The 15,738-nt window shown below is 46.2% G+C and overlaps 1 protein-coding gene across 1 annotated transcript in view; it reads left to right on the plus strand.

The window, feature by feature from the left end:
* CFAP100 (cilia and flagella associated protein 100) overlaps nucleotides 1-15,738 on the plus strand; it is a 36,856-nt gene that overhangs the window by 2,120 nt on the left and 18,998 nt on the right. Inside the window, exon 2 of the mRNA XM_054172726.1 lies at nucleotides 8,099-8,393. Coding sequence (XP_054028701.1) covers nucleotides 8,099-8,393 — 295 coding nt within the window. The remainder of the gene's footprint in view (nucleotides 1-8,098; nucleotides 8,394-15,738) is intronic.

Below are 15,738 nucleotides of genomic sequence, written 5' to 3' on the forward strand. Positions count from 1 at the left end.
AAAGAACCAAAAGTTACAATCTTAATCTCATGATTGTTATAATGTACTTATGCATCAGAGCACATTAGAGGTTTCTCTGAATTATGTTTTTCCATCTGCAAAAGAAAATCTCTTCATTTTGTAACTACACTAGTTCCCAGCTTTCTCTGGAGAGGTAGTGAAATTCCATACTTACCTGCATGGAAATAAAATGTTGTGCATCCTAGTTCTGCTGCTCAATTTCGTCCATTTTACTAGGGCCACCACCCTTCTGCTTCCCTAAAAGTCCCACTCAGTCTGGGTATGTTGCCCCCTACACAGCTACAGGACATGAGCTGCTGCTGAAGCTGGTGATAGGAAGGTGAGATGTTTTCAGTATCCTTGAGCAGATCCAAACTTGAGCTGCTGACGGAGGAGATGCCCAGCCAGCATCAGCTCTTGTGTGGCTGCACATTGTGATGGATGAGGAGTCTGATGCTTTTTCACTCCTGAAGACCCATACTGAGCATCTTGTCATTCAATATAAGGCAACAGTGATCGCTGTGAGGTGAAATTCAAGGGAGATAATCAGGCAAATGTAACTAAGGCTTCTGAATTTCTTCTGGAGATTTCTCTGGAAAAGGGGGTATTTAAAATACAGGCAGGCAGCACACAGTGCCTGGGAAATGAGTCCAGAGAATCCAGGATGAACCTGACCAGAGCTTACTCACATGCTGTGTGACAAGTTCTGGATGCACCAAACTTTTTGCATATGTCCAGGTCGCCTTTGCCACGCACAGAGGGATCAGCTGCACTGTGATACTTCAGCAAAGCCCTTGCACACATGTTCATTGACTGTACCTTGGGTATTTCTGGGTGTCTGTCACTCTCGTAGAATTACTGCCCTGGCCAGGCTATTGGACATCAGGATACCCTGGACAAATATCCAAAGTCCTCTTTTTCTGTCCAGACAAAATTTTTAGACAGAGACAAAGGACATGAAAACCAAACAAACAGATTTGGGTATCGCACAACTCATCCTTGTACAACAGAGAACAACGAGAAAGCATCCAAAAGTCACTGCCACTTGGAGACCAAATCTGTGGCTGTTCTTGGTGAAACATATCCACAGCTTCAACCTCTACAGCATCTTTTCTGAGGAGAGATTTTTATGTGAGGAATTTTCCTTCCCAGGATGATCACATTGCTTTACCCACAAGTCTGCTAGGAAGGTCTAAACCTGCTTTTGAGGTCCCAAAGTGCACCCTGGGGCTTAAACCCCAGCCTGAGAATTACAAGATACAGCGGCAGGGGCCAACCTCAGGGCTGACTCAGTCACTTGTCTGTCCCTCTGTGATGTCTGAATGCATTTCTTAAGCTGTGAACAGATTGACATACGTCTAAGTTTTGTTCAAGGTTTTGGAAACACCATTAACAGCAGAAATGCACATATCTAGCCAAACATAGTGACTTCTGATCACTTTTGCCTGCCAGCTTTTCGTGAGACTCAGGGATGGCTGTGGAGCTGGGATAGCATTTTGGTGCTGAGTTTCTGTGCAGTTGTGACCAATGTCTAACATTAGCATCCTTCACCTGGCACTGTAGCAGAACTGAGCCCCTGCTCTACAATACATTGCTCTTTTCCCCTGCCGCATCCTCATCTTGGGAAGAGACTTCCACCCCTTTGCTCATCTCTTCACCAAGTCATTTCGAAGTCTGTTATTATCCTTGTCCTGTGATCCTGCCTGGGGATTTTCCATTCTCTCTTTCTCCCCCCATTTAGGAGAGAACCTCAGTCAAACTGGTTCCCCTGCTCAGGCAACCTTTCTAGCACTCCCTCAGCCCAGTCAAACACTGCGGCTAACATAAAGTTAAGGTCCTTTTCATTGGCTTTTGTCCGATAGCTGTGTGTTAAAGATCCCGTCAGGAAAGGCAAATAAACGTCAGCATTCAAGCCTTTTCAAATTTCCCTGGAGATAATAATAGCAGTGCTTTAGAACGTTAAAAAGAAACTATAGGCTGAAGTTGTTCCCGAGTTGTTATGCCACGTAGCACAGACCCGGGAAAGGTGGGAAAGGCAGCAAAAGGCTCCTCTACTCCCAGCCCAACAGTTTACACCTAAGAATTGTTTAGCTCTGCCCACACTTTGCCTTTCCACGTGTGGCTGTACAGAGGCTGTTTTTTCCTGCCTCGGGTTCTCCCACCTTCTCTACGTTGTTTGTGCAGCTTTGTGTCGCAAGTGACTTCTCAGTTTTGAAAGGACTGGAAGGGAAAGGGTTTGAACTTCATGGATGGGCCAGGAAAAGGATTGTGCTGCACAGGGGAAGAGTTTTGCTGTCATCAGAGGTCACTCGGGGTAGTTCTGCCCCAGCCCCTGCTTCTCCCCATTTACTGCAGCAGCAAAGTATTAGTGATCTGATGAGCCGACCTGCCCCTTGGCACAACGCGTCTCGGTCAGGCTGAATTGATTACTTGCACATTTCTGTGACTTACGAATCAAAGCTGCTCTTTAGCAGTCAAAGTATAAAAATAATCAGGCAAACAAGAAATGAAAAGGAAGTTAACATTCTGGTTTGGGATTCATTTTGTTTTTAAGTAGCCTTCTCCAGACAGATCTCTTCCATGTGCCACGAAGCCGATGGCCACATCCAGCTGAGCTCCACTGGCCTGTGGCTTTCAGCACTGGAACACTTACAGGGAACACAAAGTGGACAAAAAAAGTCTGTCAGTCTGTCCAATCATATTATTATCGCTTTAACTTAGCAGTCCTTGACACTTGCAGATAAGGACTGCGAGTTCTCTCGGTGCTACAGAAATATTGACACAAAGAATATGTTTATCCCTGATTGTGGTTCTGCAGAACAAGGTGGAAATAGCAACAACAATCTCAGAAATTAATTTCCTTGGCCTTGCAAGGGCATCTGTGCTGCAGGGTCCACAGTTTATTGATTTTATGTATTTTCTTTCCTCCACTGATTTGGAAATTGTGTTGTCTTTTCACGACAGAGTCACTGGGCTAGGGGGAGATAAGTTGGGAGAAACAAATTTTAGGACTTTTTTCACATTAATACCCTTTGGACTACTAAAGACAGTGAACAACTAGGGAGACTTCTTCATTTTCTCCCAAGCTTTCTGTTCATTAAGCTACTGAGAGAGAAAATGGCAGCTGACTCTCTGGCATTATTCCTTTAGGCCGTGCTTAACCAGGTCTTGCTCAAATCTCAGGTTTCCATGCACAGCCCCTGCATTTCAATCTACTGGCAGAAGCAGCCATGAGCAGATCTGCACCTGCTAACATTACAAACATCCAAGGGAATCAAAACACCTACTGCAGGGACACAAGTGCACTGAGGTGTGATAGACAGGCTGCCCCATCACTGCCTCCTCCGGCTTCATGGTGAGATGAAGCAGAACAGGTGAGGTCTAGCTGTTTAAACTCTGAAGCTGCACAAAATCCAATGCCTTCACCACAACACACAAGGCTCATTGTGAGAGGTTTGAAAGGAAGGGTAAATCCAAGCTATCCCTCCTGAAGATGACTCAGGGACGGGCAGGTCTTCAAATGTGACAAAACTCACTGATTCAGTTCAAGAAGATTCAGCACCTACCTTTGCTCATCCAAGTTTAAGAAAGTAAAATAGCCTGGAAGACATACAGGGCATGATGAATGTTGGCTCCAGCTCAGAAGTGGATCTGCAATAAACTGTATTCCCCTGCCCTCTCCTGGAAGGAATATGCCAGAGCTGGGTGTGTTTGTGCAGGAGCCTTGTGCTGAGCACTCCAGGGAAGCAGCTGAAGGTGGCGAGAAGAGATGGTGGTTTTGAAGGCAGTGTTTCCACAAATGAATAACAATGATCCTGTTGTGCCCATGATGTATTGCTAACACCAGCTCTGCCAGACACTGGCACACCTTTCAAGAGAATTTCAATGCTTCAAGGAAGAACTGCCCTGACTGTCTGGCCATTTACATTGAATTGGGAAACAGAGAGGATGACCCAATTGATGGAATCTGGAGCTTCTCATTCACTGTTAATAGTAAACACAGAGCCTGCACAAAAACATTGGTAACCTTCACTCAGGTCACAGAGGAGTATTGCCAGGACAGAAATGTCACACCACGGCTCCAACAGACAGTGAGGCTGGGGTTAGCAGTGCAGAATGGACAAGTGAGACCCCATCGCTTGGCCAATGGTACGGTGAAAACTCAGAAGAGAGGCTGACTCAGTCTCTTTGCAGGTTATGGAATAGAGACCACACCAAAGTACAAAGTCCTCAAAGTTGGGCAGATCCAGGTGCGAGGGTCTGATCCTGCACTTTCAGCTGTGATGCCACTGTTAACCCTCCAGACACACAGTGCAGTGAATATGACCCCTTTACATATATTCACAAGTGAATATATTAGATGTTTTTGCAAAGCTTCCTTGTTCTCTGGACTCTTGTGAATTGCATTCTTCCTTTTCTTTCCTTTTTTTTTTTTCCTCTCTAAGCACCAAACTTCCAAAGTAATACTAGTCCCATTCCACAAAGAGGACTGATTAGCAAATTGCTGCTGTTGAGATAATTATGGGAGCAATGAACCACAAAAACACAAGAGTAAAAACTGCAAATAAGACTACAGTTCAATAGTTACACCATAGGACTATGAATCAGGGGATCTGGAAGGACAGGATCAACCACATGTGCACTATATAACCTCAAAAGCATCTCACATGCTTTGAGTTTTCTTTGGAGCTGTATTTCATCAAGTCTTTGTAAATCGAGCAAAGAGGTATGCCAAGATCCTCCAACATGATGGGTAAGTGAATCACTTCCTTGTAGTTGGGTTGCTGCTCAGCACATGGGAAAATGAGACAAAGCCTGCTCTAGACAGCCTGTGAGCAAACATTGGGGAGGTATTATCTTTTAAACCTTGGCTAATTTCTCTGTCTTCATGATGGAGGAGTCACTGAAGAGCACTACAGAGTATCTTGACCAGTTCCACAACTATTTCATTTCCCTCCCCCATTTGACTACAAGTGCCATTTGGTGGGTTTGCAGTGGGTTCAGTGCATTTCTTTACACTCCCCTTTACCCTTTTATCAAGGAGATGAACTTTAATAAAGCAGTTCCAGCTGCCTTAAAAAGAGAAGAGATCCCTCTTTTCTACTTTGGTGCAGGGGTTAAGAACAACATTTCTGGTCATGACAGAAATAAATGAAAGTTGAGTTATATCCCTCCAGTGACTAATGTTCCAGTTTGTTTTCTAAAGGTAATTCTTCATACACTTTTTTTCCCCCTCTTGTTCTGTCTTACATTTGTCCAGCCTCCTGCATTCCTGAGGGACTAATTACCCACTCAGCAGTTACTCTGAAGTCTAATTGTAATAGTTGGCAAAACTCTCTTCCTCCACACAAGCTTTCAAAATAATCCCTCAATTTATTTCAAATAGCACCACTCTCTGGAGCTTCTTCTCCATTTGCATTGCCCTGGATTGAGATTTATTTCCCTGCTGTTGAGAGCTGACTACTTTGCTTGTCACAGGGCAGATATTCTCAGCAGAATAATTAAAAGCAAACAAACACACACACACAGACCCCCAAACAAATGGATTGCCTATTTTAAAAAGTATCCATTGTGATGTAACCTTGTCTTCTCTCATCTAATGAATCCCTAGTAGCAATGTAAGCAGTGAAGAAAACATTGATTCAGACCTGGATTACTCTTCCTCCAAATACAGATGTGATCATAGTAAGTGTTCTCTTTCACACTGACCTTGGACTTGTCAGAAGGTTTTGGGGAAGTTAGTCATACATCCTGTGAGTTAGATGTGCATTTTCTTACTCTGTAGGTGTTTGGGAGCAAACCATTCACCATTCAAAAGAAGTAACGGGGAGATAAATTCTGATTACTGGCATATTCCTTCCTCCCCCTCCCCCCCAAAAAATGCTGCTTGAGAGAAAACCCTGTCCTTTCCCAATCCTATTTCATTGTCTATACAGCCAGAAGAGACTTAACTTCCTCTCCTTGCTCTTCATTTTTAACACCTGTTCCCTAAGGATAGTAATCTTGAAATTGCACAGTTCTGAGCAAACTGGTGTTCATAAAATGCACTTTGCCTATCTGTTGATGAATATATCAAAACGAAAGAAAGGCTTTTTTTCCCAGGATGCCTGTATTGTGCCAGTGACACAGGGAATACAGCAGCTCCTAGGAGAAGAACCTGTAATCACTGAACAGGAGAGAACATCACATCTGATTTAATTATTTTGCTCTTCCATAACCTCTACTAATTCATGTTTTTCCTAAGAAAAAAATACCTCTAAGCCTCTGTGCATCACGCAGTATGTGAACCTGGGACCTGTCTGCTGCAGCGGTAGGGCGCAGCGCCTGCCCCCAGCTCTGAAGCTGATTTACCCTAGAGCCTGAACAAGGACATTCAGATCTGGACTTCCTTTTTTTAAAAATTAATATTATCTTTGCTTAAGCTTTTATTTCATTTTGGTCTTCTTGTGAACTAATGCAGGCTGTAGGGCTTTTCCAGGTAGCACCACAACTCCTGTCAACCAACAGGTATCAACTCTGACGTGATAGCTAAGCACTGATCATGCAAACTTGGCAGCTAAGTGAAGTTCACTATTGCAGTTCTCTTCGGAATTCTTGTCAGCTCTTAAGGTAAATACTGGCTAATTTCTGCCTTGCAAAGAGCAAAGTATTGTCATGCCAGACCATCTTCTTCTATCTCATTAGCACAAGCAGTTGAGAAAACTGATTTTGCTTTTACACCCAGCAATAAGGTGGTTAGCACTATCAGACAAGATGTTGGTTCTGAGATGTCAAATTTTTTGCTTTTAGCATGCAAAATCAAAATCACTAGTGAAGTTGTTTGCTGGTGGGACCCACAGTAACACTGGTACCAACAAGGAGTTTCACTGGTGGGCTCAGCTGAGGCTAAAAAACTGCAGACTCTGGGTCTTTATCAAAATTGATCCAGTAATTAAATATTTACTTTAAAGACTTATCTTTCCTCAGGGCATTCACCACATGTGGCAGTGCCCAGGGAGCAGCTACCATCGAGCAGTGCTGAGCTGCCTCAAGGAGGGGATGCTGTGCACGGCCACAGGCACGCTGGAACTCCTCCTGCTGGATTTACAACTTGGAAAATCCCAGAATCTCCAAAATCAAAACTTGGGAGCTATTCTTAATCTGTCAGCACCTAATTTTTAAGAAGAACTCAGTGCTGCCTGGGCACTCATATAAAAATTGAAATCGTCAAGCACTCCTTCCTTTCCCTGACCTATGTGCAGAGCTGTCAAAATGTACCATAGCTTAGTCCAGCACACAGCTGACTGAACCAGAAACATCATTTTACCAATCTAGGGCTGGAGTCAGCCCACTTCAGACTGAATCTGGCAGATGTGAAATGTCAGCAGCTGCCTTACCAGCGAGTAGGTCCGGCAGAAGGCCGGTGAGGCGCAGGCAGTGCTTGTAAGGATGCCAGGAGATTGCAATGAATCACGTCCTGCTGAGCAGCACAAGGGCATTTCACAACAGTCCTGCCCTGTTGTAGCCTCTGGGGATACAGCAGGCTGGAGAGCCTCGGGGTGTGGGGAAGTCAGGCTATACTGCCCCAAGGATGTGCTGGTCTGCTCCTTCTCTGCAGCACTGGGAAAGCTCTGTTCCAAACAGCCAAGTGTAGTAGTGTGTCTGTCACTCTTACTTCACCATGGCTGGCTGGGTGCAAGCTGAGGCTGCTGCTTTAACCATGGCCGTTTCCCTCAGCATTCACACTGCACCTTATAGATCACGTATTCCTGTTCTCCTAATCAGTGTCATGGAGACGAGCATCAAATCACAGCCAGGGATGTATTGGCACTCACTGCTGTGCTGCCTGCCGCAGCTCCATGATAAATAGCATTTGCGTGTGCCAGGCTGAGCCTCAAGCACAAAGAGAGGCTGCAACTCAGCTGGAGTTTTAACAGCCCACAAGTTAACACTGGAGGATGCTCCCTTTAAAAGTAACTTCCATTTGCTTCCAGTCAGGGATTTCTGGATTGGCAGGAAGGTGTAGGGGAGAGCTAGGTGTGTAAGCAGCTGTCCACGGCGCAGAGGGCCACGGGCCACCCGTGCTGCTCCTTGGTAACCTATTAACTGCACCGCGCAGGTGGAAGCAGTGGCAGCCGCACGGCTTCAAGCACAGCTACGGCCTCTGTGGCTGCACGTGGCCAGGCCAGGCTCTGCCAGCGCTGGGAAGAGACAAGATATTGCAGCCTTTGACGTCATTCCAGCAGGATCAAGCTCAGACGTCTGTCCGGATCAGGGATTGCGCAGGCCCCCCTCCAGAGAACAGGCACCTTGCGCAATGCCGACCCAGAGTTTACTGAGGAATTGGCCAGAGCGGTGCCCTGCAGCAAACAAGCTCGGCAGTGCCAGCATCAGGCCTTCAGCTGGCAGCAATGGCAAGAGTCTGGCAACCAGACTGGTGCCAGTCTGCGCAGAAAGCTGCTTAATGATTTGCTTTCAGGAGAAAACATTATAGAACAGAGGGGACCTCAGTGTGCAGCAGCCAAATGATGGACAAAAGACCTGTTTACCCTCAGTAGCAGAGCTCATTGTGTAGGGTAGAGAAGTGAGTTTGGACAATCTTTGGATTTCTTGGGGCACTGCCTACAGGGCCCCAGGTAGTTGCTGTCTACAATTAAAAGAGGTTGTAGCCAGGTGAGGGTTGATCTCTTCTCCTGGGCAACCAGCAACAGAACAAAAGGACACAGTCTCAAGCTGCACCGGGGGAGGTTTAGGCTGGATGTTAGGAAGAAGTTCTTCATAGAAAGAGTGATTGGCCATTGGAATGTGCTGCCCAGGGAGGTGGTGGAGTCACCATCACTGGAGGTGTTTAGGAAGAGACTGGATGGGGTACTTGGTGCCATGGTTTAGTTGATTAGATGGTGTTGGATGATAGGTTGGACTCGATGATCTCAAAGGCCTTTGCCAACCTGGCCAACTCTATTCTATTCATAGGTGCTTGGGCAAGAGAAAGAAAGGCTACAAAACTTCTAAGGACCCCTCAGTCAGCACGAGAATGCATGAAGATGCTTAGGTCTTATCTTGGGTAAGAGAATCAAAGAAGGTTCATGGGGAAGCCAAAAGACAGTGACGGTTTTGGGGGTGATGGGAGGGAAGGAAATCAGAGCATATGATGCAAAAGGAACTGGATGCAGGCAGGAGCAGAGAAAGCCCTGGGGGCATTTCAGGAACTCCATAGGCTGTCTGAAGCAAATGGTTTAATTCTGGACTCAGCTGTGGGATGTCACCTCCCACAAGAACACCAAGGGCTAGCATTTCTGTCAAGTCAAGAGAAAATGAGCTACAGAGGAGCCACCATGCTCAAAGTTGGACCAAAGAATTGAGAGAGATGGAGGCTTTGTGAAAAGGGGAATGAAAGCCTGCAAAAGGTTTCCCAGAAGGACTGAGCTGAGCTGCTGGTGGAGCTGCATTCTGCTGGGGCAGAGCCAGGCCATGCCCAGGCATCCTGGGTGAGGCTCAGCCACACATAGCATAGCTTTTCTGGAAACGGGGACGGGAAGGTGGCCCAGTCATCAGAGCTCAATTGGTTAGACAAGTCCTCATAAAAATATAAGCCAGCAGGAAAGCTTCAGCAACCCTGAGCAAGAGGTGCAGAATGGCATAAAAATGCCAAAAAATCACCTTGAGCTGAGACTCCTGAGCCACGCTTATAGGCAGCCTTTGCATGGCACAGGGCCAGCTCAACGACTTGGCACTTCTCAGCTCTCTTTGGAGCCCACTAGAACCCAGACAGGAGATTTAAAATGTTGTCAGCTCAGTTATTGCAAGCCTCCGCCTCCCTACTCCCCACTTTCAAGATGACAATGTGCCAGGAGCCACCTTTGTGGCTGCCATCAAGTCCATGTGCCAGCTGAGGAGCTACACAGGCTGCTCAAGGGGCTGTCTTGAACAGCCTGCACTAATGGAGCTGTAGGATTTACTTCCTGAAAAGAGATCAAGCTCTGACCTGGTATAAGCATAGCACAAAGTCCTGGATCTAGCACAGTGTACAGGGAGTGCAAGGTGAATCAGGCAAATGGTGGAGGTTTCACTGGGCTTAACCCAAAGGGATACTGTATATTCAACTTAGAATACATACACTATATATTTAATTTAGAACAATTCAAGAGACACCTTCAGTTAGGAACTGGATGCAACAAAACATGGATACATTGCAGTGGCAAAACTCCTTGATTCACCATTTACCAGTGCCAAAGGCAGAAGATGGTTTACAAGATGCTAGAAAATGCATTGAGAAAATAAGTAAAAGTCTTTAACTAGTCCTTGAGAATGGTTTAGCCACCATCCAGCCTCAGAAAATACTGAAAGGTCTACAGGAAACTCAAGATGTGGATAACAGAAATCCAAACACTCTTTTTGTTCCCAAAGTCACTGCTGATCTGAACAGCTTTAACAAGCTCCAGTAGATTTTATCTAGAAAGATTAAAAAGTGGGAACAGGCAAAAGGGCCTGGACCTGAAGGACGGGCACCAGATTGCTTTCCCTGTAGGATATTGGCTAAGGAAATTTGGAGCAGTAAATTTTCATACACACAACACACACGTGTGGTGGGCCATTGGAGAGGGTACAGCGCAGCAAGCACTTTTAGTCTCTCCCATACCCAGATGATATCCTGCTGCTATATCAAAAAGGTTCACAGCAAGACAGAAGCTGCCAATCTAAGCTCAAACTAAAGCCTTTCCAAACTGAGGCAATTTAGCTTGGATGTGCTGTTGCTCACAGGGGAAAAAGCCATGGTCAGGCAGGGAGCAGAGTCCCTTGCCAAGCCAGACAGAGCCAGGAGCCCCACAGAACTGCCAGTGCTGGGAAGGCTGCTCCTCCACCACTGGACTGACCAGTGGCTTTGCCAATATTGCACAACCCATGGGGAGATGGGGTGAGAAGGCAAATCATTACAGCGGGCATCTGAATGCAACTGAGCCTTTCAGCAGCAGAAATGGCTCTTGCCCCTGTGCCTGACTCAGCCTCCCAGTATTGCAAAATCCCTGCTCGTATCATATGCAGGTGGAAGGGTTTCTAATTTAGAATCTGTGCTGGAACCAGAACAGAGAAGGTATTCAAGGGTGATGGCTTAACCTGGCACAAACCTGCACCCAGCAGAGCGAGATTGCTGCCATGCCCAAAAGAAACTCCCCTGAGAGGCTCTGAGCACTGCTGCCCCCATTTTACACAGAGAAAAGCCTGGGGTTGGGGCACACCTTACATCTCTGGGACGTACAGGCAGAGTTAACAACCACAAAAACAGCTCAAGAAGCAGTCATAAAATCTGCCCGCAGCCCAAATGCAGCAACAGTGGTGTTCTTTCCAGACAGTTCAGAGGCATTCCCACTTTCAAGAGATTGCAAGGGAATGGCTGCCCCAGAGGAATGCCTTTCCCAAGATGGGAGAGCTGCTCTGCAGGACTACAGAGGGCCTGCAGGGATGCAGGCTGCAGAATGACTTGATTTACTGTTGGAAGAAAATGTGTAGAGTCTGAACCAGAACTTGACTGAGCGGAAAACAGGGCAAGCAGCAGAACACCGTGGAGAGTTGGAGGGCAGTGAAGGGTGGGTGCAGACAAGGGCAGATGTTGGCAGAACACATGGGGCAAATATTAGGAAACCTATTTCCACAGACTTCATCTCCTAACCTCTCAATGTCTGCATTTCAGACCTCTCTTAGTGTGTGAGCCATTGCCCTGTGGCTGTCACTCACCAACAAGACACATTCAGAAGGAAAACAATCATGAGAGCTCAGTACAATGAGAACCAAGTTAGAAAGAGCTACTTACCTAAGCCACCAGCATTAGGAGACACTTGCCTGCAACTGAGCCGGGGGGAAAGGAATAATTTTCCTACAGGCTGAAGGGACCCATGACAAATGGTTGTCATTTGGTAATGACAGCATTCATAGCTGCCAAAAGAAGCAAAATTATATTAAGACTAGTATTAGCAGCGTTTCTTTGCTGAGGGAGAAAGCCAGAGGAGAGTGGGAGTATTTTGGATAGGGCCCCAGCTGCCCAAAAGGGGCTGGGGGCATTTTAAGCACGATGAAGTCATCATTGCAGGAGAAGAAACTTTGCCCTCTCTTGGGAAAGAGTGTCACCTTCAGAAATACACACCTCCTCCACCTTCGGGAGCTCTCAGGAGCTAATTCCAGCTGCAAGCAGTGATGGGGCAAGTGATCTGCAGGTTGTTTTCAGGTGAGAGGCCTTTGGGTTAACAGCAGGTATAGGCAGCTGCCTGCTGTGTTAAGTGAACTTTATTCTATTTGCAAAACAACATGAGCTCCACATGCTGCTGCTCAGCTGTCTGCCGGCTACATCCATCAGGTCAAACTGTGTCGAAGGGATCTGACTCACTTCTTGCATCAGATCTGCAAGAAAATGACTCAGGGAAAATCTTAAATATCCAAATCTGTCCCTTAAGCCTCTGTAGATCTACTGCCTAGATTCATCTCTCTCTCTGGCAGTCTCTTTAGAAACCAAATCTGAGGCTCATTCGGTACAAGCAGGGGGCGAGAAATGACAACAGTTACACTCAAGGAGATCAGAAAAGGCAAAAGAGCTTAAGGGATATGTACCAAGGAAATGGAGAGGAGCCACCATGAGCTGCTGTCTTTGCTGCACTTGGTCCACTGGAAGCCAGAGCATGTTTTGTTTAGGTGGGCAGGAAAGCTTCACAGGACAAATCTCAATGATGAGACTTTTGATGGACTTGGTGAGCCTGCTGAGGAAGCAGGACCTGGCTCTGGTGGATTGTGAGGAACCTGGGGATGCAGGAATAAAGTAACAGGAGCCCAGGGCTGGTGTATGAGTGAAGCAGTAGGAAAGGAGCAGGGCTTGCAGCTGTACTGAGGGACACCGCCTAAAACAGGGGACTGGAGCAGGAAGAGCAGGGAACAGTGGAAGAGCCCCATTAGTCAAAGGACGCCTTTGCCTCATCTCTTAGGGAGGATTTGGAGACCGGGACAAGACTGAAGAACTGCCAATCTGGAACAGACCAGTGGTGCCTGCAGTCAAGTACCCAGCTCCCAGCAGAGGCCAAATTTGGATGCTTTAGAGGAAAATCTTCGATAGCATCCCAGTTCCAGGAAGAGTGCAATACGTCAAGTGTTTGCTCGTGTTAGGATAGCTACAGAACCCTAGCAGGGCAGACAGGCTATTTATAAGCATATCAGATGTCAGCTGAGCTCTTTGCACTTTCTATAGATCATACATCAAGTCTAATGAGAAGGCACACGGGCTGAGGGGCACGGGTGAACACAGGTTAACAAGGATGAGTCCTCTTGATACAATACATATGGGGAAGAACAGCAGCTGGCCCTGTGCCCAGCACAGCTTACAAGGCCTCTGAAAGCTAAGCAAGATCACTTTACTAACAACACCGTGAGAAGGAAGGATTGAGAATGCTGGTTGTGATGAGGGTTCTGCATTATTAGACAGAGAATTGTTTGCTCCTGAACGAAAAGAATCCAAACCTATTCATAGATATTGCATTATGCTCTCTTCTAAGGAGGTGCTGCATCTAGAAGAACAGTTAAGTCAGCCACAGGGTTAACTCTTTCTCTCTTCAAACCTACTACAATAGACCTAGAATACAGATTTAAGCACAAAGGATGATAGTGTTCCAATTAATGTTCCAGCTAGCATCTGCTCTTTTTAATTAGTTGAAGTCTGGTTTTGTCTGGAGACAGGACTGCTGAGCAGAAGTGTGCTGGCTTCTTTTCTGCTTAGCTGGCCATTCTGATCTCTCCTGGCCTTTGGAAATATCTTCTCCATTTCACAGAGGCCAGAGCCTGTTGTGCATTGATACTTGCCCACAGGCTGTGTATACATTTCACTACAAATGGCTTCAAATCTGTGTTCCCCACTGCAGGAAAAACCAACACAAAGCTATTTTACAGATGTCCTCTCCCCTCCACAGACACAGATCTGTGCATTGCTTCAATTATCAGCAATTCAATTCTGTTCTGCAAACAGGCATCATCACAGAGCAGATGCAGGTACTTGGAGAGGGTTCCCCAGAACCTGTTAACCTTCCTGTTTTGCTGGAAGCTCACTGATCCTTCACCTCACCCTTTGTAACAAGACCTTTAAGGATCTGTGTGTTTCGATTACACACAGATGAATAATTTACAAGCCACGGCTGTTGCAATAAACAAGTCCTGCTCTGTCCAAGCACTTGATGGCTTGTCTTAAATTTCCCTCACTTTGCTAAAAACTCCACCACTTAAGCAGCACTGAAAAAAAAAAAACCCAAAAACTTTAAAGGAGGAGCTGATGAGGGAAGAGCAGGGTAGCATATCAGAGCAGCAAACAGCATTCACAGCAAGTATTTCTCTTATCTCCAGCAGGGCATTGACCTGTTGTACAAACTCCAGGTAGGAAAGCCACAGGCAAAGCAATCTCAGATGTAATATTTACCTAAGAGGAGATATTTCAATGGAAAACAAGCTACAGGACCTGCTGATATCCTGATGGGGACAACAGTGGGCATTCACACAGGTGCAGGCAAAGGAATAGGGACAGGATGTGGAAACTTTCTAGCATTTCCAACTAATCAAGCTGTCATTGCGTGAGGAGCGTGCTCGTGCTGGCTGTGGTTCCAGCTAAACAGACATGAGAACTTGTGGGTTTGGGGCTTGTCTTATTAAAGACTCGTTGTGCATCATCACCAGACTGCTTCAGTGCTCCATACTTAAAATAGAGATACAAATAGGTGGGTCTTGCAAAAAAGCAGCCAGGCTGGCACCAAACATTCCTGAACCATTGCAGCTGGTACTCAGTGATGCCTCATTCTCTGGCAAGGGGAGCTGGATCCCATGAGCTACCCTGGGGATATGAGCCACACTTTTGGCTCATAGATAATGGTTTCTGTACAAGCTTCTTTGGAGAAGAAGATAGACAGGACTGAAACAGCTCAGGAACAAAGTGAATAACAAGGTTGTTTTTATCTTTAATCCACTTTACAGGGGCAGAGTTTGGAGCCAAGGGCTCTTTTCTGCAGCCCTTACATATCCCATACCTTTATGAAGCCTTTTTGGTCTGTCCATACACCCCTACTGAAGGAAAATCGTGTGCAGGGCTTGCAGCATCAGCCTGTTTTACCACCACAAAGCTGCAGTTTCATTATCTCCCTAAGCCAACCAAAGCACAAGCTCTCACTGAAAGAGGCAATGCCACCTCCCCCCAGCCCATATGTCCCTCTTCCTCAAGCCATCATGGTGATCATAATAGAAAGGATCTTTTTCCTTCAGGCAGAGTATTTTTCAGCTGGACCAGTTCCCATGCAGTCACAGCAGCTGTAGCTTTGCCACAAAGCAAGGGCCAGGAAAAGGCTGGAACTGTGCCCTAAGAGCTTAATGCACAATCATAAAGTTTTAACCTCAGGTTCCTGGGACATTTGTCCCTGCAAATAGCACGGATTTATAGCCCTGGTTAGGAAAGTCTCCTTGGCTGCAGCTTTGTGGCTCTCTTTACAACGGGCAAAATGCAAACTCCTAGGTCCCAAAAGTACTGAGCTCTAAGAGAAATCTGGAGCCAGTTACAGCTTTCAGTTTGGGATCAGATCAAACTGGCCATGAAATTGCAACCATATAATTTATTTACATCCTTACCAGAGAAAACCAGTGGGGCCACCCCACTGAGCCCAAGATCAGACTCCCAGATCTTACCCTCCATTACCTGGAGAGTTTGGGAAATGTCCCTCTTTAGCAATTTTCAAGACAACCAGGCAAGGC

This window comes from Dryobates pubescens, chromosome 1 (assembly GCF_014839835.1).
Source record: "Dryobates pubescens isolate bDryPub1 chromosome 1, bDryPub1.pri, whole genome shotgun sequence".
NCBI classification, from domain to species: Eukaryota; Metazoa; Chordata; class Aves; order Piciformes; family Picidae; genus Dryobates; species Dryobates pubescens.